Source organism: Corvus cornix, chromosome 7 (genome assembly GCF_000738735.6).
Source record: "Corvus cornix cornix isolate S_Up_H32 chromosome 7, ASM73873v5, whole genome shotgun sequence".
NCBI lineage: Eukaryota > Metazoa > Chordata > Aves > Passeriformes > Corvidae > Corvus > Corvus cornix.
In genome coordinates this window covers 9,727,067-9,748,703 of record NC_046337.1, presented here as the reverse complement: position 1 = coordinate 9,748,703, position 21,637 = coordinate 9,727,067, and the positions used below count along the sequence as shown (strand labels likewise).

General features: G+C 45.2%; 1 protein-coding gene across 13 annotated transcripts in view; it reads left to right on the top strand.

Moving 5' to 3' along the window:
- The window catches only part of KALRN (kalirin RhoGEF kinase), a 484,636-nt gene that overhangs the window by 386,066 nt on the left and 76,933 nt on the right, over positions 1-21,637 (top strand). For 11 of the 13 annotated variants that reach the window (XM_039555510.1, XM_039555513.1, XM_039555508.1 and 8 more), the window contains 2 exons: positions 814-843; positions 2,411-2,657. In XM_039555510.1, the coding sequence (XP_039411444.1) occupies positions 814-843; positions 2,411-2,657 (277 nt within the window). Of the gene's footprint in view, positions 1-813; positions 844-2,410; positions 2,658-21,167; positions 21,345-21,637 lie in introns of those variants that run through there. The other 2 variants (XM_039555512.1, XM_039555521.1) reach the window with 2 other exon arrangements.

The following is a 21,637-nucleotide window of genomic DNA, read 5'->3' as shown; positions in this document are numbered from 1 at the left end:
AATATTCTGTAGCATCCTGTGACCATATCATTGAAAGCAATGAGTTTGGGGATCCTGTGTGAACCAGCTCCTTCATGCCCAGACACTGCACCTCATTCTTAGATAAGCACCTCGAAGACAAGCAAGAGTTAATTCTTTACAGAAAATCCAGTTGCTGTGTGATGGCAAACACGGACACCTAGTGGTACTCCGGGACAGGGCATGGAATGCTCTAAACAGCTCTCTGGGAGAGAAGCTGATACAGCAGAGTATTTGCTCACATTTTCCCCTAAAAGAAGGAGAAATTTGATTATTTTCAGAGAATATATTGTAGATAGCATAATTTGGAGAACAGAAAGTTTACTTAGCATGGAATAGTGGAAGAATTAGGAGAAATTCATCACTTTTGGTAAGATATGTCTATGTATTTAGCAAGAAGTAATCAGGTTTTTTCTTTGTGTCTTAAATATCCCACACCATGCCAAATCATACAACATATTGGATCAGGAATATTTTCTACTCTTCAAATTAGTCCATAGCAAAGAAACCTCAGCAAATATTATGGTAATATCTCATCCTTACCACCCCTGTCAATGTCTGTACTCCAGTTATGGGGAGATTGTCAGCGTGACGAGTGGTGAGTTTGCTGCTAAACTGCCCAGCTAGGGGCACACTGACCTCTTGCAGTGCACTGAGCTCTTTCTGCCAGGATTAATGCCAGCACTTTGTCTGAATGGCCTCAAACAGCTGCCATGGTTTGTTTTGTTTGGTTTTTTCTATTTATTTACAAATAATCTTTCAGAGAAATATTTCCTTCTTCTTCCCCAAATCTAGCATTTCGTCTACGGCAGAGACACAGGACAGGTGAGAACCAGTCCTTGTCCACTGACCCCTTTCTGTAATCGTGAATATCACCCCTGTGAGTGGGATTTCTTTCACATCTGCACTGAACACAAAAACCCCTATGCCACTGAGTGGGGAGACAGGCTGTTCCCATGGGAGTGTGTATTTGGAGGTGTTTGGGCTAAGATAAGGAATTTTGAGATTGTACCAGCTCAAGAGTGAAGTCTATAGAGATGTGTGTGCTCTCCTCGAGAGCTCCCCCATTCAAGCTGAAAAGCAGACCCCAGTTTTTACTGATTTCACAATGCTCAGCATCTGACAAGATTTCTTCCAATTCAGTTGGCTTTACAAGTTGTTCATTTAAAATCATTGTATATTATCCTTGGTTTTAGCTTCATATCCTAAGAAAATAAAGTTTATAGTATTATGCTTGTTTACTGTTCTCAACTTTTGAATCAGTGAACTAATTTCTATCAAAATTTCTATCAAATTCAACACTGGAATAAGGACCCCAAAGATTCCTGCATCCCTCAGCGAAGCAAGCAGCACACAGGACAAAGAAGGAGGGCCCCTAATGACAGGCAGACAGCAAGAAATCCACATTACAGAGGAGCATTAAGAAAGATTCCACAGGCCAGAAAAACTTAGATTCATTCTCACACATTTTAGACATGCAAGAATCCAACTCTGAGATCCAATTATGTTAGAAAAACCCCAAGCTTTGTTAAAAACAAATCTGTACAATACTTCTTCTGTATGTACACGCAAGTGCTTATATTCCCTGTCCCTGGCTATACAGAGACTGTGATTACACTGAGACCAGTGTTGTTCTTCGAGAGTCACAGGGTGTGAGGCTGAAGGAAAGCAGCAGTTCCAGCACTCAGTACGGAAGTAAAAGGATACGTTTATTCCTAGGTACAAATCCTGAAAGTCAGCATATAATCAATCACTCTGCGTTTATATATTTACACCTCTGGGTTCCATCAGAGAGCATGGGAGGAGCTTTTCTGATCTGCCCCATCAGGATTTCCAAGTCTCCCAAGAGGTCCCTAGAGTAAGTTTGGGAAGATGAGGCTATGTTTCTTGTCTTCCAAGAAAAGTGAAGCTGTTTCCTCACTGCACTGGTGGCAAGTGGGAATGTGTCTAGCTCATGCTTTAGAAGGATGAGCTGGAATTTGTCCCACCATGAGGCACAGCACTGAGGCAGCCTGGGCTATTGCCAGTCTAGAAAGTGACCCCAGAAATTAAAGCAACAAAAAACCCCCAGGGTTTCTGATGGACACTCGCAGCTAGAAAATTCACAACTCAAAAACTCCCCCACAGCTAGCATTCAAAAGGTTACTGGGTGGGTAGCTTTGGTGTCTCACTTCAGCCCAGCAAAATCAATAAGAAGTAAAGGAAACCAGGACCACAACATGTTGAACTTTGAGAAAACAAATTATTAACTTGGCTTCTAAGGAACACAAATCCTGTCTTTGCCAGTGTAAATATGATGCAAAGATGATTGCTTTCATCCTACCCTCGCTAACATCTATTCCTTTTCTTTTTTTTTTTTTTTTTCTCTTTCTTTCCTGTTTAACCTGGGCAGTTGTCTGGAGGGTGTGAACTAACTGTGGTGCTCCAGGACTTTACAGCGGGCCACAGCAGCGAGCTGAGCATTCAGGTGGGGCAGACAGTGGAGCTGCTGGAGAGGCCGAGTGAGAGGCCAGGCTGGTGTTTGGTCCGGACCACAGAGCGGAGCCCACCTCAGGAGGGTCTGGTCCCCAGCAGCGCTCTCTGCATTTCCCACTCCCGCAGCAGTGTGGAGATGGATTGCTTCTTCCCTTCAGGAAAAGGTAGGCAACAGTTCAGCTGGTTTAAGGCTGTTTCGGGTTTTCCCATTTGTATCATGTAAGTGCAAAGCTGCTTGGGCTGCTCCTGCAGTCGGTGGGTAAAAGGCTGTTCAGTCCTTGGTGAGTTTTGTTCCCAGGTCCCTGTGCATGGGCACAGCACAGCCTGACTCCATGTCCATGAATCAATGTTTGTACATGTGCGTCTTTTGCTATGTGGTAATCATTGTCTTGAGATTCTGGATAAAAATAAGACCTTTAAACAACAGGGGAACTGTTTTCAGTGCCTAAAGGCCTAGAAGGAGGGAAAGCCATGCTGTCTATACATCCAGGGTGCCCCAAATTATGGATATGTTATTTTATGACTGCCAAAGTGCACACTGGTTCATGTTCTTTTAGTATATCCCGTCTGTAATTGCAAAGAGGCCACCAGTGAGTACTGGTAAACTCTACTACCTTGTGAACTGGAGACATTGTGTGTAATGGCACAGTACAATGGGGAAAGAATCCTTTACAATCAATGTGGAACAAAACACGTTGCTGGTATTATCCTGAGAGCTTGGGCTTCACTCACAACGGATGGTGAAATATTGTTCGTCTCTGTGGTGTCTGTGGCCTCTTTAGTTGATGTTCTGTTCTAAGCAATGTGTGTCCCACTTACAGCATCCATGCACCCAGGCTTAGGAGACGCTCCAGACTGATAGACCAGGATTGGTTCAGCTCAGTGTGGCCAGAACAGTTCTCCTTTTGGCTATCGCCCTACTTCTGGCCATCCGCAATGCAAGTAAGGTCCAGGGAGGCTCCTATCATCCCACTCCCAACTGGAAGCCAGCAACCTGAACTGTCTTTTTAAATTCTTTTTCCACTCAGCATTAAGAGAAATAGAATTTCATCCATTGTTGCTTGAGCAAATTAGGCTTGGTGGTTTTGTTTGTTTGGAGAAAAAGCACTGAAACTGAGCTGTAGTTTGTGCTCACTCCCTGCCTACACTCCCACTGCAGAGGCTGGGAGCAGGACACACGCCCAGGACAGAGCAGTGCCATAGGGCCAGAGTCTGCTATCAGAGTTTCCCTTCAAGAGGATCTGATCCAAACCCAGGGGAGGAGAGCTCAGCTTCTCTCAGATTTGATCCCCTCAGCTGTCAGCTCTCTCTGCAGTGTGAACTCCAAACTCCTCATGCACTTCTTAGACCTGCTGCCACCTCTTCTTCCTGCTGCATTCCTGGGGCCCTGCCCTGCTGCTGCTGCCACGAGAGCCTGTCCTGGCCCTCAGCTGAGAAATGTTGCAGTTCCTTACATGCAAGTTATCTGTGAACTAACAGAAAGGTGAAGCTGAAAATCAGCCTGGTCTGGGTAAGAGCAGTCACTGCCTGGCATGACTCACAGGAAGCTGGGGACATGTCTGCTGTGTGCATGGTCCAGCAGCTGGGCTTGTGTCTCCACTCAAGGGCACTGTGAGACACCGCTCAAACTGCATTTGAGAGTGTCAGGTTGTAGAGCTTTTTCTTAAATGAAACAAAACTAAATGTTGCAAGAGTAGGCTGTGAAAAGGGAGGCAGGAAATCCTGAGGATGAAGACACGGTGGTGCAGGGCTGGAGGCTAGCAGGGCACATGGGGACCCTGCTTTTGGAATGGTTGACTGAGTTTCAGGGCACAATTGCACTGCGGGTAGGGCAGGATGGGCGCAGTGCTGGGCTGTGGCTGGCGGACCAGAGCCCGCTGGGAGCTGGGAGCCACCAGGCTGTGTCAGCAGAGCACCGAGGCTTTGCTGGCACGCTCTGCCTGCCTGTGGGAAGGTTTTCTCACTTAACATGCTGCCACTGCTCCTGGGCAGGAGCTGCCTCTTGGCCCAGCATCTCTGAGCAAGTGCTGAGTGAGTTTGGGGCTGGCTGGCTCCAGCCATGTATTCATGGCCTTTATTTCCTTTATATCTGTTTCCCCTTGGCCTCAGTTTTCTTCCTGCACATACCAAAGCTGTATCAGGGAGCCTCAGAATTAATGGGATCTCCAGAAGTGCAGCTAGAAATAGTAAAAATAACCACCCAATCCACAATTTTGGCCAGAGTACAGCAAATAGGCTCTGTGTCTAATCAGTTCTCCCTCTATTAGGAAAACAGGAAATTGTTTAAACTGAATGAACAGATGCTGGGAATAAAGAAAGAAGAGTAAGTTTAAAGGGGAAAATGCAGTAGCTGCTGAAAGAGCCTGCTGGTCTCATGAAGTGCTGGAAAGATTAGCCTGACAAATGGTTTCTGACTATTCAGAGTTGTGCCCTTCTCTACTTCCAGTAGCTTTAGGCACAGGTCATGTGCAGAATCCCTTGGTCCAGGCTTCCGCAATTTCTTGCCCTCTCTACAACCCAGAACAAAGGCTGGCACATCTTACATCAACATTAATGATGTTCCTGGTCTGCTTCAAGTATGTAAACATACACAGTTGCAGAAAAGCAGGTTAATAGCTGGATTTTGCTTGCAATTACCAAGGCACATAATTCTTTGCTTTTACAAGCACTGTAATTTCAAGAACAGAAAGTACCTATACTCAAAACTTAACATTTCTAATAATAGAATTTGGCATCTATTTTAGAAACGTACAGAGTTTTGCCAAGTATCAAAACATAGTTACATCTGCATAGAGGGAAACTGCAAATTACTGTTTGGTCCTATTGTAAGTAATGGTGGCGTATAAATGTAAATCATGGCTCACAGAAGCTACCTATTGTCCTTAAAGTGAAAAAGTAAAGAAAGTAATCTTGTCAACCAACACCTGAACAGATGAAGGCTTGAAAGATTTGGTGGGACCACCAGAACATTTTGTAAAGCATCAGTGCAAGTCCTCATCAAGCCTTTTGAACAGTAACTGAAAGTCACTGGAAATGCAAAACCAAACTTCACAACTGAACATGTGCTGTGTCTGGCTCTTCCTCACTCTTTTACACTATTCCTTTGAAAATAGGTGGTGAATTAACATAAAATATTGCAAAGGGAAAGATGTGGTGTGAATCTAACAGAACAAACCCAGAAGAGAACGTTTCCTACCTTTTGTAATGAAATATCTGTACAGATCTCTCTTGTTGATCAGTAAGAGTGCAGAGACTTTAAGGACTGGTCTCACAGCCTTCTGTCTGACTCCTGGCTGTGTTCCTTTGGAGGATACACATTTGATTTTTTCAAGACCTGACTACAGCTCAGAGCTCAAGTATCCTCCTGCCTGTCCTTCCTTTCTGATGAGCTGACAGTGTTTGCAATTACCCTCTGTAAAAAGGCAAACAGGTTTCTGGGATTAACCTTTTGCAAGTGATATACAGATGATTGAGAAAAAGGAACTTGTCTGCAGTCTCTGTTACTGGACTCCAGAATTTGCAGGATGTTTTCTTTTCTGACTAGCATTCCTAGGAAGGAAAAAGAAAGATCTCTGGTACCAGAAATGAAGCTCTGTTTGAACTATCCTACATGACTAATTACAGGAAAGCTGTGACTTTTATTTCTGTCTCTTTTACCATATAATTGAGCTCTAAGGTATTAAGCTATAAATTTGAAATTGAGAGAGAAATCCACTTGGATGGAAAGTAACTTAATGACCTAGCCAATATTCATTAAGCACGCTGCACCAAGCATATTCCTGTCAACCTGTTAACTTTGACTGAGAGATTCCAAATTTTAATTTGGCCCATGAAACAATTAGATGAAATCTTGATCTTAAAAGTCTTTGTCTTATGACCCTTTACACAGTGTTTTTCTTGTAACACTGAACACACGGAGTAATTCAAAGAGTAACAAAGGCTAGTTCTTGCAGTAATTTTAAGCAACCTCCATCACAAAAAGAAAAAGAGGGCATTATAAAAAAAGGTAGGGTTTCATGGCATTTGTTTTGGATTGATGATACGTGAGAGGAAGGTCCCGTTCAGGGCCCCAAACCAGATCCTGCCCACAGGATACTTGTGTCTGGTGCATATCTCTGGAGGAGATGAGGAATATATTTTTTAAAGATGCTGTGCAAACATCTTACTGTGCAGGCTGAAGACTGCTTAACAGCAGGGCTTTGGTGGCAGTGGTGGGTCCTTATACCAGAACAGAGTGAGAAGCAGCTGGCTCTCTTCCAGCAGAAGAGATCTTCCAAGGTGTATGTTAGCAGAGTGCCCATCTTGCCTGCGCTTCCCAGATGGGTCACTTTGTCCTGGTGTGTCACTGGCAGTGCCAGACTTTGGGGAGGAGGGATGAGAGCTTTGGTGCCGCGCCAGTCACAGCTCACGTGTTCAGGAGTCACCCGCAGCCTAAGAGAGCCTGGGGCTGGTAGGTGCCATGGCAGGCTGGAATGGGACAGCAGGGAACAGAGTAAGGATTTAACAAGGCTGGTGAGAAGAGCGGTATCAATGAAAAAGAAGTCACACTGAGACCTGCATTTTGGTAACTTCTCCACGGGAGAAAGAGCAGGTCATTTAATGCATTAGTGTGCAAAGCTGGTGAGGCTAATCCAGCTCTTGCCGTGTTTGAAAGACTCTTTCCTCCAGTTCCTGAACTCAGAAGAGTCCTCTGTGTAGGGAAAAGCATAATTGTTTCTTCCCACATCTCTGTTTTTTAAGAACATCTTGGGTTTTAGTGAGGGAAAAGAGTCTAGGCTGCTTTTGTTATATCCCTGTTCCTGTTGAGCTTTAAATTGCGATCTGCCCTGGCTCACGCGCTCTCTCAGTTGTGTTTTAAACAATCTCTGTTGCAAACGTATTTGATGGTAATGATTCCTGATGTCCCAGGGGAGCCGTGTGAGGACGATTCAGAAGTTTTAGTGTGCTGCATTAAACCTTCATTTGTCCTTGTGGAGGCTGAGAAATTGTTTTTGTTTTTGAAAGTCTTAATGAAGAGCGGTCGATTAAAATGCTTGTAAGGCTCTGAACTAAAGGAAACATTTCATTAGGTAACACGGTTGATTTAACTGGTACATAAGCTGGTCATGGGGTTTCTATTAAACAAACAGTGTTCAGGCTCCCATTGTCAATATAAATATGCAATATTTAAATTAAAAAACAAACTCTCACTTCTGTTCCTAATACTGATCCAACAAGGGTGTTCAGAGTCAAAATTTTGTAGTACAGACTGTCTTTCAAGAGAGGTCATGTAGACCCCTTCTGCTGGCATTAAGGGCCTCATGGCATTCTTGTTAAAAGTTCAAGACATGGCTTATATATTAAAATCCCATCAGGAAATGTTCATTTTCACCCCTTTTTGGTTGCAATAGAGCAGCTGGAACAAGTCAGTCACCAGCGTGGTGGGACATGGCAGCTCTGTGGGCTGGCACCAAGGCCTGCCACAGCCCAGCTCAGGGCTGCTCCTCTGCCCCAGAATCCAAGTGTGACTCCATGCAGCTGTGAAAGGAATGGGAAAATAAAGATGAAAGAATTCAAAACCACTTTGCTATTTCAGTCAGGTCACCCTTTTCCTTGTTTTTTCTCTACTGAGTCTCCCTCCTCTCTCTCATCAAACAATGTCTGTCTGCCTTCACTTTGATGACCCTTCACAGTCCTCCCCATCATCTCGCTCCCTTCTACCTCAGCGGGCAGTGTCTGCCGCAGTGCTGGAGAGCTGGTGATGCCTGACTCCCCTCCCTACTGCTGTATTTTGATCCCACGCTTCTGTGCTTTCTCCTACTTCACAGCCGCCCTGTAGAAGAACTCAGACACCCATAAAGTATCCGTCCTTAGTGTTATCTAAGCTTATACCTTCTCCTGGGCTCAGTTATCTCCAAAAGAATAAAAAATAAACAAATATTTAGCAATATGGGTGATGCAATCTGATTTTCATTGTGTCTAAGAGGTGGGCCAAGTCAAGGCTGAGAGGATGAGCCATACCTGTGTAGGGGGATTCATATCACTATGCCTGTAGCTCTACCAGGGATCTTACCTGATGGGTACATCAAGAAAACAAAACTATACTGAAAAATCCTTGGGAGATATGTGTCCTCCACTACCAGTCACAGGCACAGCTCGTATGCAGGCTGTGGGAGCCATGCTCTCAAGGTGCAGATAGTGTGCAGGCTGTTGGAGCCACACTCCCATGGCTTATGAACAGCCCTATTTCACTGATGTGGTATTTCTGTTTCATTATTTTTTATTTTCAGTATGGCATCACTAGATATTAACACCTACATTCAGCCATGGGGATTTGTTTAGGACATACCAGGTACCAGTAAAGCCACTTATTGTTATTATTATAAAGTCTCTTTATTGCTTCAGCTTCAGTTATCTAGTCAAAACAAAAGGCCTCCAGTACTCTACCTGGAACTTTATTTTTGTGGAGAAGGACAATTTTGATGAATGCTTTGATAAAACAGGAAAGGCTATTTTGGGGGAAGTTGCTTTGCTTTTGTACAGTGGATTTTTATTATTTTAAACACAGGATTCTTTGTTTAAAAGAGAGAAGGCCTGCAAATTTTCTTGTTTGCTTTGTCTTTGCTTTCCCTTCTGACAGGGGGTAAAATTTATCCACCTAGTTGCTGTTAGCTTAACCCCAAATTTCACTGTACAGTGTCTATGTTGGTTTTATCACTGGAAAAGAAAATTTGAGGGAATTTGAAATGCTGTGGACTGCTGAGATTCACCAAGAAAACCAAAGAGTTCAGCACCTGGTCTGGCAAGGAAAATGTGGAGAAACTCAGTAATGGTATCCCTCTCTGTGTCAGGCTCAGGACCGCAGTTCCTTCCACAGCCCCTGGAGAAGACCAGGGTCATAAATTCCCCATGCCCTCCTGGTTCTCCTGTCTGCCTTCCCAGCCTGCTTTCCTGGGGTCAGCCCATGCATTCCATGGCCAGGTTAAGCCAACCCAGATATACCCCTTTTGCTATCCTGCATAGAAGTGAGAACCTCCCTGCTCAGCTGCAGCTCATGAAGGGGAGGTTCCAGCTGGCCCTTGGCTGCTCAGGTGATGGCTGAGTGGGTGGCCACAGCCCTCTCCTGGCCCCACAAGCCCTCTAAGAGGGGACAATCTGAGAGGACTTCAGCTATTCATACCTAGTCAAACAAGACTGCATCAGTCTTTTTTTTCCCAACTTGTCTTCAAACACATGCTGGAAAAGGACTCTTTAATTTTTATTGCTCACATATTGATGTCCCAGCTGTTGGGAAATCACAAAGACCAAAGACAGTTCTACTGAGTAAATACTAGACTTGTAATTAATTAAGTGAGGTAGTTTCCTAGAGTAATGTGGGGTTATGCAGCATCCCATACGGCCTGGGGAAGACCAGAGGCATCTTCCTGACTCTAAGCCAGTCCCCAGGTCTCCAGTGATCCCAGCAGGTGTCTGTTCATAGAATGGCAGAGCTCAGCCTTCCCTTGTGTTAGCAGGATCAGAGCAGGGAGAGAGGGCATTGAAGGGACTGTACAAATGGTGCTCACAGAGTCTGAGCAGTGGTTGTTGTACTGAGAAAGGACTCAGCTCTCCTGCTGTGGTACTCAGGGTCAAGAGAGCAGGTCAGGGATTATCCAAAGCACTCTGCACAGTTATCCAGGGCCAGCACCTGCTGAAAATGGGCCGAATATTCCATTTATTAGCTGCAAAGGAACCTTATAGATGCCTTCTGTTTCTTCTCCTCCTGGGAGCTGCGGTGCCTCAGTGCAGTGCAGAGACACCGGAGCAAGCAGGCAGCTCAGTTTGTGCCACGAGGTTTTACACTAGCTCTGACCCAAAGCCAGCAGCCAGAGCATCCCCACGCCTCTGCCCCACCAGAGGAAGGGTATAAAAATAGCTCCTTGAGTAAAGTCTGTTTGCTCTGTATTTGGTCGTGAGTCTTGAAATACAGTAGTGTGGTGAGGAGGGGGGGTTGTTCTGTAGCGCTTGGCCCATGGAGCTGACAGGAAGGTCATCCTCAAAGATCAGCTGGAGCATGTGCATGACTTGTGTCTTGTGTTTCCTCTGAGGACAGACTAAATTTAGCATTTTCACAGATGGACATTGAACCATAATCCATGTAGGACTGTGCGGTGAAGAGTGGGATGGGAGTTGTTTGCCTGGGCTTTTTGCTGTGTAACCAGCTTCAGTGCACCACCACCCATTGGCATTCCTCAGGGTTTTCTGCTTTGTTCAATATTCTGTAACTTACTTCCTGATCCTTTTCCCTGAACTTTTAGAAGTTTAAGCCTGAAGGAAAAGTAAACCGCTGATTCTAGGTTCAGGCCTGACATTCCCACTAACTTAATGTTAAACCGTGGATGTACCTTCTAATAGCACCATCACAAAGATTGAACCTATAACTACTGGTCCTTGCAAGAGTTGCAGTAAGACAAATACTAATATCTGATGATTTTGGCTTCCCCAAAATGTTGCCTCCCCACTCTTTCAGCTTCCAGACAGCTAAAGGGACTAATCCTAAATGTGGTATTTATACCCTGCAAGGCCTGTATACTGCTGGGCTGGTCCTTTCATGGCTAATCTTAAACAAATATTTTACAAGCATGTTTTGAAGTGAACTAGTTCTGCAAAAAATCACATTTCCCTGACTGGTCTGAGCAGGAGATAGGCAAACTATGGTGCGAAGCACATGTCTATTAAATAATGTATTTCCAGTAATAGAAATTATGTTTCTGTGTATCTGCTTCAGCACACTGCACAGATTTGATTTATTGATCCTGACACAAGATGCCTGATTTTCCTGTCATTTACGCAAGCATTTTGTCAGAGCACTTATTCCCAGGTTACACATTTTGCAAAAGAGCCTGAAACAATGTCAAATTTGCTTAGTTCAGATTAATCCCAAATTTTAGAAAGTAGAGTTAATGTTATTGCCACTATGATGGTCTAAAAGTCTAGAACAGGAGGTCATCTACAAAAATGCTAGTGTATCTTTTTCCGTTCATATTAGCTGGTCTCATAAAGAATATTATTTCTTCATAAAAATATTGTCTTTTGCTCCAGAACTGTACTTTTCTTTAAGGCAGAGTCCATATTTGACTGTATTTTTCTTAAATATGTTTAAATAAGTCTCTCACAATCTAGAACAGGATAACAGAAGTTAAGCCATTCTTGTGCTTGGATGTCCTAAGCATTTCTTAGAAGGTGCTATTTTATATTTGTATCATATATTCTTCATAAATGCATTGAACATTCATTGATTCTGCAGAATTGCAATGCAGACATATAAGTTGTTTTTTTTCTTTCCAGAGTTTGCAAAATACAAATTAAATTTTACACAGCTTAGAGATAGCTTGCCTGCATATTGCAGGAAAGATTGGGATGGCCTCCAGCCTCCCTAAAGGTGTGCCTTCCAATAAAAACAGTACTCTTACACTGTCCAGCACTTAACTGATAAAGCAGCACTGGCTTCTTCTCCTTAGCAAGACAATTTGCAGCTCATGAGTGTTGGTGACTCTGGTTTTCATGAAGTGAACCTAAGGTTCCATTTTTCTCTCTGATAACATTAAAGTGCCTGATGCCAGACTACAGGGTTTCATTGCCCCTTGCTTTTGCAAACCAAAAAGATTACAAGTTCAACAGAAGCACCCAGTGTTCATTTTTCAAGGGCACTTTTCTATTTCCTAGACTAGGGAGGAACACTGAAATATTTGAACTCAAGATACACTTCTAAAAGGTATTTTTAGGTCTTTGTGCATTTCAATTTTACTTTTTCCAGACTGTACCCAGCTCTTTATTTTCTCTGTAGATTTCATGTATTTTCAGGATTTTAAGTTAATAGCTGCATTTTGCCAAGAAACATACATCCAATTTCTTTGGAAATGTATGGGAATTGCATTTAGGTACCAGAGAACAGATTCTGGCTTTAAGAACCAAATGACGCTCTTCAGAAAAGCACCAAAGAACTTATTAACTCTGCAGGACTCCTACTCAGTGGAATAAGAACATTTTTCCTTTCACTGACTACAAAAGTCAAATTAGGCTTCATGCGGTGTGAAGGAATCGGGGTGCTCCCGGTGCCAATCTGACCTGTGAAAAACCTTATTGAAAAAAGCTTTGTGCATGGCTGGCTGGGGAAGGTAGTTCAGGCTTTACACCCTGTAACCCTCATGGCCATTGCACATCTGTTCAGACAGATCTGCTGTGGTTGTGCTGTGCACACACAGTGCTGCTCCACAGGACAACTGCTGGGACACAGCCTTCACTTGTGAGCTCGACATGTTCTGCAATGTTCAATCTGCTGCAGCCTTTCATTATTCCAAAGATGTGCCTTTCTGCATGTAAAAATGCAAAAATACTCATCCCTCTCCCATCAGCTTCTGATTGCCATCATAAAACAGGACATGCAGGCACAACAGAGAGGCCTGGGCTCAGCAGCACCGGGGGCTGGTGCTTCTCCCAGCTGAGCAGAAGATTGTCAGCCAGCTGGAAGTAGTGATTTTGTCTCACACCGGGAGGCTTAACCTCCCTGAGTATCAGGAATGTGTCCTGTGCCTGCCTGAGCAGCCAGGATCTACCACAGCAAGTGGGATCACCCAGACCAGGAGACAGCACAGTGGTACAGGTGATGCAACAGCCACACAGCTTGAGGCTTTAGCGGTGAAATCTGCAATACTGACAGGAGAGCTAAGGCAAACCAAGGAACAGATCTGGGCTAAAACAAAGCCTTTTTTGACCACTAAGTTAATTTTAACCTGGCTCCACTTGCGGATCAGATTCACTGTGAGGCTGCACAAACATTTCTGTTGGCACAGGGGAAGCAGGAGGAAGGAGTAGGCACCTGGGAGAGACAGAAAAAGCAACAAAAGGATTTGGCAGGACTGTTGGCTCTTGACAACTCAAAGTACTCATGGAACTATCATGTAATGTGGAACTGTTACATACCAAGAGATTGCCTGAACATAGGAATTAAAAAGTGCTCCATGACATCATGTACTTGTCCTTCTCACAGAAAGACAAGAGGGTTTTCTGTCTTGTGGTGACTGGAAATTCCAACGCGTGGAAATCCAGCTTTTGGCAATGTCTGATGGTACCAAGCAGAAGGGGGATTTCCAGAGTTTTCGATGCTAGACTGGCAATCACTCACTGGCATTCCCAGGAGCAGCATTTCTGTACAAGATATCAGCAGAAATCCTGCCTGTCAGAGAGCTAACATCCTCAACATATCCTGGCTGCTGCTATATGGACACCAAAGAATGAAAGCAGGCAGAGGTTCTCCACACTGAAAAAAGAAGAAGGGTTGTTTTCTAGCCAGTCATTCCACCAGCTGATAAAAATAGCTTTAAAACTACTTTTTTTTTTCAATTCTCTGCACAGCAGGCTGCCTGTTATATGTGCTCTTGTTATTTATACCCACCATAAGTTTCAATAGCAGCTTTACAGATTCTTTTATGCTTGTCTTAGATCTGGTATTGTAAATCAGAAAGCTTTGCCATCTTAAACATTGCCTGGTAAGAACTCCTCTGCGTTCTTTTTACCTTAGAATAAAAGGGAAGTGGAAAATACAGTTAATGCAGTAATTTGGCCCAAATAAATATAAGCCTTTACAATACTGACATTGAATTTTATTTTAATTCCAGTGCAATTCCCCCAGATTGGCCAAGCAGAGAAAATTTTCTCTCTAAGTAACAAATAGTGTATGCCAGTTTTTAAATTTTTCTTTTAGCTTGCCTTCAACGCTGTTTGTGTTGGGTACTGGATGGGGGAGAGGTGATGAAAGAACTTGCAATTTGCTGCAGAACATCTCAGGAAAATAATCTGAATACTCTTCCATTAAACAAACAAACAAACAAACCAAAACAGGTAACAACTTACTCTAAAGAAAGAGAAATGGCATTTAAAGGAAAATCAGCTGTGGCTTCTACCATCCAAATAGAACAACCTCAGGCAAGTTGGGACAAGCAGGTCAGGAATATTTTTCTTACACTGTTAGTTTGTAGTTGCTAGAACAACTCACCTTTGTCATGCACAAGTGGGTGAGGTGCCTGTTTGTCTTGGAAAGCAGACCATGATGGGCTGAGATAGGCTCGTGATTTCCCCACCGAGGCCCAACACGGTAAGACAGGAGCCAAAACATGTCCAAAAGGCAGCGCTTTAATGCTCCTTGTCTTCTGTCATTGGGTATTGCTGTAACTCCCAAAGATATGTCTCTGTTCTAATGGAGATAAGTGCTTCAGGAAACAAACACAAAACCTGCTTTAAATTTTTATTTCATTCTTTTCTGTTAAAGGGTTGGGGTTTTTTTATTCTGACCAGTAGCTCGTTCAGGATGTGCCCACCTTCCAGCACAGCTCCCCAGCAACGAATCGATAGTGTACCAACACAATGTGGTGTGTGGTTTCGCTTACGGGGCCTCCCAGGTCACACTGGTTTGTGAGGTGAGGCTTTTTGCTGCAGAATCATCTGAGCATAACTCATCTGGTGGTGCTGCTGGCAGGCCAGACAAGTCCCCTCTGCTCACACAAGACCTTGCTGAAGCAGTAGAGCCACTCCAGGGGCAGGTGAGCCTACACTGAGGTCTGGGAGGAGGGTAACGGGGGTGTACTTTGCACCAGCTTGTAACTGGTTTTCTTAAGCAACTCAGTCAGCAAATGGTTACTGCTTAGGAAGAAGCTGTATATATAGGAGAATTGGTCCTGTGCCCAGGAAACCAGAGGAACTGGATAATGTAGGAATCTGTTCTGAGATCTCTGAGAGGCAAAGTTAAGCTGGAGGTTGAAGGGGCACATGTGTTCTGCAGACATGTTCTGCTCCCGAGAGCAGGTGAAACTATCCTAGGTTGTACCTACCTGAATATTTTGGGGACAACTCTAAATTCCCTTGAGACAGACTGAGACACATGAAACCAAATATGTGTATCTTATTCTGTGGTGTTCTCCACAGTCATTCACTTTTACTTGAAGATCTTTTTAAGACACTTTCGTTGATAAGTCTCCAAGCAACTTCTCTCCTTCCATAGACTCTTCTTTACAGAATGCAGAGAAAGAGAGAAGATAGGTTGTAAATAAGGAAAGAAAGGCTGGTGTCAGTAAAACTTGGGATGTTTGGGAGAGGTGGGTGAGCAGTATGTAAAGGTGAGGTCCATCACAGCAGAGCAGATGGATCTGGCTGTGGCCTTTGGCTTTACAGTAGAGTTGGTGTGCCAGGATGCTGTTAGGTCATGGCAACTCATCTAAGCTGCCATAAATCCATTCCGTGCTGACATCCACAGCAGAGGGATAAGAATGATATATCCTAACATTTGCTGAACATATGCCTACATTGCAGTTCAGCGTGGAGGTTGTTCTGGACTGTCTATATTTCTTCTTAATTTGTTTGGTTTAGCTAGTTGAGAATGTTCTTTTTTTACCTACCACTGCGCTGAACTGAGGAGCCAAAAACCTCTCCTTGGAGTTGTGCTCTCTTGCACCAGGAGGGAATATGACTCCGTTTATTTATTTATTTTAAATTTATTTTATCTGTTTTAGTACCCAATAAACTTGTTGTTTTTTCCAACTGGCATGACAAGGCTCTGGCTATTTTTAAAGAATGTGGTTCATTTGATTTAATCTAATGACTGTTTAGTGCTGTTGAAAATAGTTGGAGCCAGAGCCAAGAATAATGTACTGAAATGTGTTGGTTGAGCAAGGACTGCTTCACTCTGCCAGTCTGTTTCCCTCCAGTTGTTCAGATTTACCTGGTTTCATGAGTAGCATTTGCAGGCAAGACATATTGATCCAGGTGCTTTTAATACTGATTCTAAAGGCCAATAGTGCCAGAGCCACATTTTGCCACACTCATTTAAAGACATAGCTAACAATGACAGCTCTTCTTGTTGTTCAGTGTAGGATATCTAATCTCTGTTTCAGACCACTTTAAAGGGAATGTGAAATGTTGATACTCTTTTATTGCACATCGGAAAATTGAGGCATGAAATGGTCATTTCTTCCCCGAAAGTCACCCAGAAAGCAAGTGACAGAATGAGTAACGAAACCAGCATCTACTGGGCTCCTGAAGCGGCAGTGTAACTCTTGATTTCTCCATGAACTGAAATAAGACCGCAATCTGAAAACAAGTTCTGCTAAGTCCTTATTCCTGGTGGTTCTCACTGGCTGGTTTTCAGAACATCCATGTTTACTGTCCTATCTGCACCCTCTGAACTGCTCTGTAGAGGTACCTACCTCTCCCTATTAACAAAACTTAAATTTCGTGCATGTCTTTACGCTATCTGAATTTGACTCTGCAAGCCACACCACATATTTAACTGACAGCTTTAAAACCCTACAAATCCATCTTCCTTTTGCCCTCCATGAGTTATTTCTGTTAGATAGTTGGTTTGCTATTCCTCCCTAAGAAATGGGTAGCTAATACTTAAGCTTCATTGGATTAAAAAAATAAATCAACCATAGTACCTCTTATTCCGTGACAGTGATGTCCATAGGGATGGATTTTCTGCAGAGATCTCTTTACACCCTAACGCACAATGTGGAATTGACTTGCATAAGTAATGAACAGATGCTCCTGACAGCTATTACATTATTCATCTCCCTATGCATGTGCTGGGGGGAAAGAAACAGCACCTGTTACTATGGGAGAAATATTGTCACTGCTGTTCTGCATTACAGACCTCCAGGGCAATCTGGGCCAGGCGTATTTCACTGCATTTGTGTTGACCCAAAATGAAGCCATGCCAGTTTACATCCCTTCATTATTTTGTCCTGTGTTTCCCTCAGATAGATCCCTCAGTTTATAACCTAAGAAAATAAAATAGCTACTGCAGGTGTGAGGGAGCACTGAAGGCAGTGAAAAAATCTGTGTTCCATCTTTCACCCCAACTTTTTCTCAGGAAGGCTGGGTAAAAGTATTAGAACTTATTTCCCCTCTGCAACAACAGTGCTTTTAACAGACGTTCTCAGATGTCATATGAAAGGGGAACTCATATGCCCAGGGAATTCCTAAAGGTGTATTTAAGAGCAGACAGAAGTAATTCCCTTGTCATCCTGACATTAGACTGAGATGACTTCCCCTCCGTCATCTGTGTTGGGCAGGGCAGCACACATGGCCCATGGTGCAGGCACACTGCTAATGGCCTGAGCTTCAGATGCAGCTAGTCAGGGCCATAAAATTTTCTTGCTCCCTCCACTCCAGGTAATGATTGGAGTGTTTGGAGTGTGGTGCCAGGAGATGTTTCCTCAAAGAACTCCTGTGACTCAGCCTTCCAGTAAAGGGAGTTTATAGCAAAGAGGGAGGTTGCCTTTTCACATGGGCAGATAGTAATAAGACAAGGGGGAATGGTTTTGAAGTAAAAAAGGAGAAATTTAAATTAGATGTTAGGAAGAAATTCTTTACTGTGATGATAGTGAGGCACTGGAACAGATTGCCTGGAGACATTGTGGCTGCCCCATACTTGGAAGTGTTCAAGGCCAGGCTGGATGGGACTTTGAGCAACCTGATGTAGTGTAAGGTGCCCCTCCCTATGGCAGCGGGGTTGGAATAAGATGACCTTTAAGGTTCCTTCCAACCCAAACCATTCTATGACTCTATTCTTTGACTCAGGCACAGGTTAGAGCAAGGATAGGGGTGTTTTCCTTCTCAGGGGACATACAGATAATTCCATAGAGATATGGACCACAGTCACACATTAATTCATCCTGCCCAATAATCTAGACACAGACAAGCAGCTCCTTGCCCTGCACCTAGGGCAAGTGGGCTGTACAGATTTCCATCCCCCACGCAATCTCTGCGGCACTTCTACATCCCAAAGGCTGAATTCCCTATTTGAAGCTAAAGAGTCAATGCAGTTGGCAGCATAGTGCCTATCTGCTACTGCTGACAGATGTTTTTCCCAGCTAGGGCTGGAGCTGAACTAGACTGCCCACAGCATGTCTCCTCCTCTTCTTTATGGGGGCTAATTGATATGGTGTGGTTATTAAGAATATGGCTTTCAGCCTTATTTTGTGAAATATTTATTCCATGTATAATTCATCAGTGAGTATGTGTAGATGTATGTGTTTTTAAAGAGCAACTTTATAGAGATAACCTTCACAACACTGCTGGAACTGCGGATCGGGGAGGGGCAGAGCCTGCTTTCTCCCACAATAATTACTTCAATTCTGTTTTAATTAGGGATGGAGTTTTTTTAAGAGCTGAGATTGCACCTTAATTATGTTTTAAAGCTTGGCTGCAATTACAAGAGCTATGACCTTGCTTCCCAACTCTCCTCACAGTCTCAGACTCCATGTCCATGTGTTGGTTTAGCGAAGCCTCATCCCCCAGCAGGGTTACTGTGGTGCCTCTACCAGCACACTCTCCGTGTTTTTCCACCGCTCTGGCTCTCAGCTGATGGCTCTGATCAGCCCAGTTCCCTCCTGCCTCCCCGGGCTCCTCCCCACCATGCCAGGTCCTGCTGCCAGGCTCACACAGAATCACAGAACATGATGAGCTGGAAGAGACCCACAAGGCTCCTCATAATGGACATCTCTTCCAAGAGTCATGGGAATTTAGAGGTGAAATGCTAGAGGTGAGCAGCTTAGGCTGTTTCCTAGTTTCTTAAATGAGGAGTCTTAAAGGTTTTCTGAAGATGATTTTTAAAACTCACCAAGAGCTGGGATCTGGCAAATCAGGTGCTGCATATGGCCTGCTCCTGCCTCAGGTCCTGTATCGCTGGTCTGGGCAGATGCCACATGAGCAGTGAAATGCCAGTGAAGAACATGTTCACCTTACCACTTTTCTGTTTGCACACAGCAGGCTGAGATCAGGTGGGAGGCAGCCAGCCCATGGGGCAAGAGGTGGGCATGCTATGTGAGGGTGGGTTAGAAAAGAGAGATGCAGTTCTAAGTAAAAAGCAGAGGTGAGGAGCTGCCTTCTCAGAAGAGCCCTGGTGTAAGTTTCCTGAATCACTCAGAGGACCTGAGTTGGTGCCTTCTTACTGCCTGGCACTTTGGGTGGCCAAAAAAGCCACCTGAAGAGCTGCTGCCTGGAGAGCCATGGCAGGGACAAACACAGAAAGGAAGAGGTGCAGAAGGTGAGGGTGTCCCAGCTCATTCCCAGCCCACCTTTTCCTTCTCTGGCTGTAGCTTTGGTTTCTGCTTCATGTGTGACTTATTATCTCCCTACTACAGGCACAAGAGCCTTGAGTGCACCCCCGAGACATTCCCTTGCAGCTCTCAGATAGGCAAAGGCCCAAGTCAAAGAAAGACACAACACCCAGCAAATGGGAAACAGTTACAGTGCCCTTTGTTCTCATGTACTGAAAACACCTTGGTGCTCAAGGGCATTGGCAGAAAAGTTTGCATGCTTCAGGATCGTTATGAGGTTGTCAGTCCTTCCAGTGAGGCTGTAGTCAAAGAACAATTCCTGCAGAGCAACCAGAAGCAAAGCAGGAAGGTTTCATATTTGCCGCAGTGGTGGACGGAGTCTCTCAGGGAGGGCCTCTGTCCCTCTCCTGGCACCGGGTACTGGGGTCTTTCTGCCAGGAGGCCTCCAGGGTCTGCATGATCCCACCTGATGGTTCCATGGAATCACTCAGTCCAGGCCTGCCCCTGGACAACAGCACCCAACCACACAGGTGCCACCTGAGGTGGGTTTGTGAGCACTCTGCTGTGGCCACAACGCTTCCTTCGTCTCCAGAAATGGCCTTTGGCCCCCTGGGAGTGGCACTTACCCCGAAGCCATTACCAAAAGACTTAGTCCAGATCAGCAGTCTGCGGCACCAGTAGAGCCGTGCCTGCTTGGGCTGAAGCCCTGGCACAGAGCGGCACAAAGCGTGGCACATCTCCCTCTCAATTCCTATGTCTGCCTGGGAGAAGTAGCTTGTTGGGTTTGTTCAGCTTTTGATGCAAGAGTGCAAAACTATGATGCTGTTGCTCTGGAATCCTGCCCGACCTCTCCTACCAGCTGCCTCCAGCAAGGTTCGGGATGTTTTTGGCACCTCCAGTTTTCTATGCTTTAGGTGGGAAATCCTAACACAACAGGCTGGCACCTTCCAAAGCAAGCTGTGCCTCTGGATCTCAAGTGTCTTGGTCTGTGTGTCAGAAGGGTAGGCATTCCCTCTGCGGTGCTTCAGGCAGGTCTACTGCTGCAGGAAGCAGACAGAACCCTTGGGATCAGCCGGCTGGGCAGTATTTTCAGCTGGTTGTAAAGAGTTTCAGCTGTCAGATGCTTAAGTTAAGGAATGGCACGGGGAGCGGGAAGGGAAACCAAGAACATTGTGAAGTTTAAAAAAAACCCCACAGCAATACAAGTTTTGCCTTTTAAAGGCTTTGGTGGAACCCCCCCCTCCGCAACGTATCAGAGCTTTAGCAAACTTCCTCCCAGACAGTTTTTATTTCTCGCTCCCGATCTCACATGCCGCCTGCCCGGGCGCAGATACCGCCGTTCTGCATTTCTTCTCCCTGAAAACTCCGTCTTCCTTCCAGCCAGCGGCGGAGCTCGGTCCGGCCGCAGCCCCCCCCTCCCCGGCCGGGCCGGGCGCGCTCCGCCCCCGCCGCCCCCCGCTCCAGGCACCGCCCCCGGAGGTGCGCGCCGGGCTCGGCGGGGACAGCGGCTGCCGGCGGCCGCCAGCGGCTCTGCCGTGCTGCTCGGCTGCTTCCAAGTAGCTTTTTTTTTTTTTTTTTTTTTTTTTTTTTTTTTTTTTTTTTTTTCTTTAGGGCCTTTTTTATTATTATTATTTGATTTGTTGTTTTTCGCAAGCGGGCTGGTGGCTCCTTGCCATGAGCAGCCCGAAGGCAGCATGAAAGCGGGCAGGCGCGGCTATCCCGCCCGCTCCGGTGTAGGATGGCTCCTGGCGAAGTGCTGCTGCTGCTGTGCCTGCAAAGGTCGGTGGGGCCCGCGGGTGGGGAGCCTGTCCCGGGGGCCTGCTGGGGGGCTGGGGGCTCAGCGGTGCCCTCGGCAGGGCAGCGTCCCTCCGCCAGCTGCCCCGGGGACAGAGAGGGACAGCGGTGCCCTCGGCCCCGGGAGAGCGGAGGGACAGCGGCGGGTGAGCCGGTAACGGGCACGGCGAGCGAGAGGGCTGGAGTTGGTACAGTTTTACAGTTATAGTTTTTACATTTTGTCATTGCTGGTAGGAAACACCCTGGGACTCTAGGGTCAAGAGAAATATTTGCTTAAA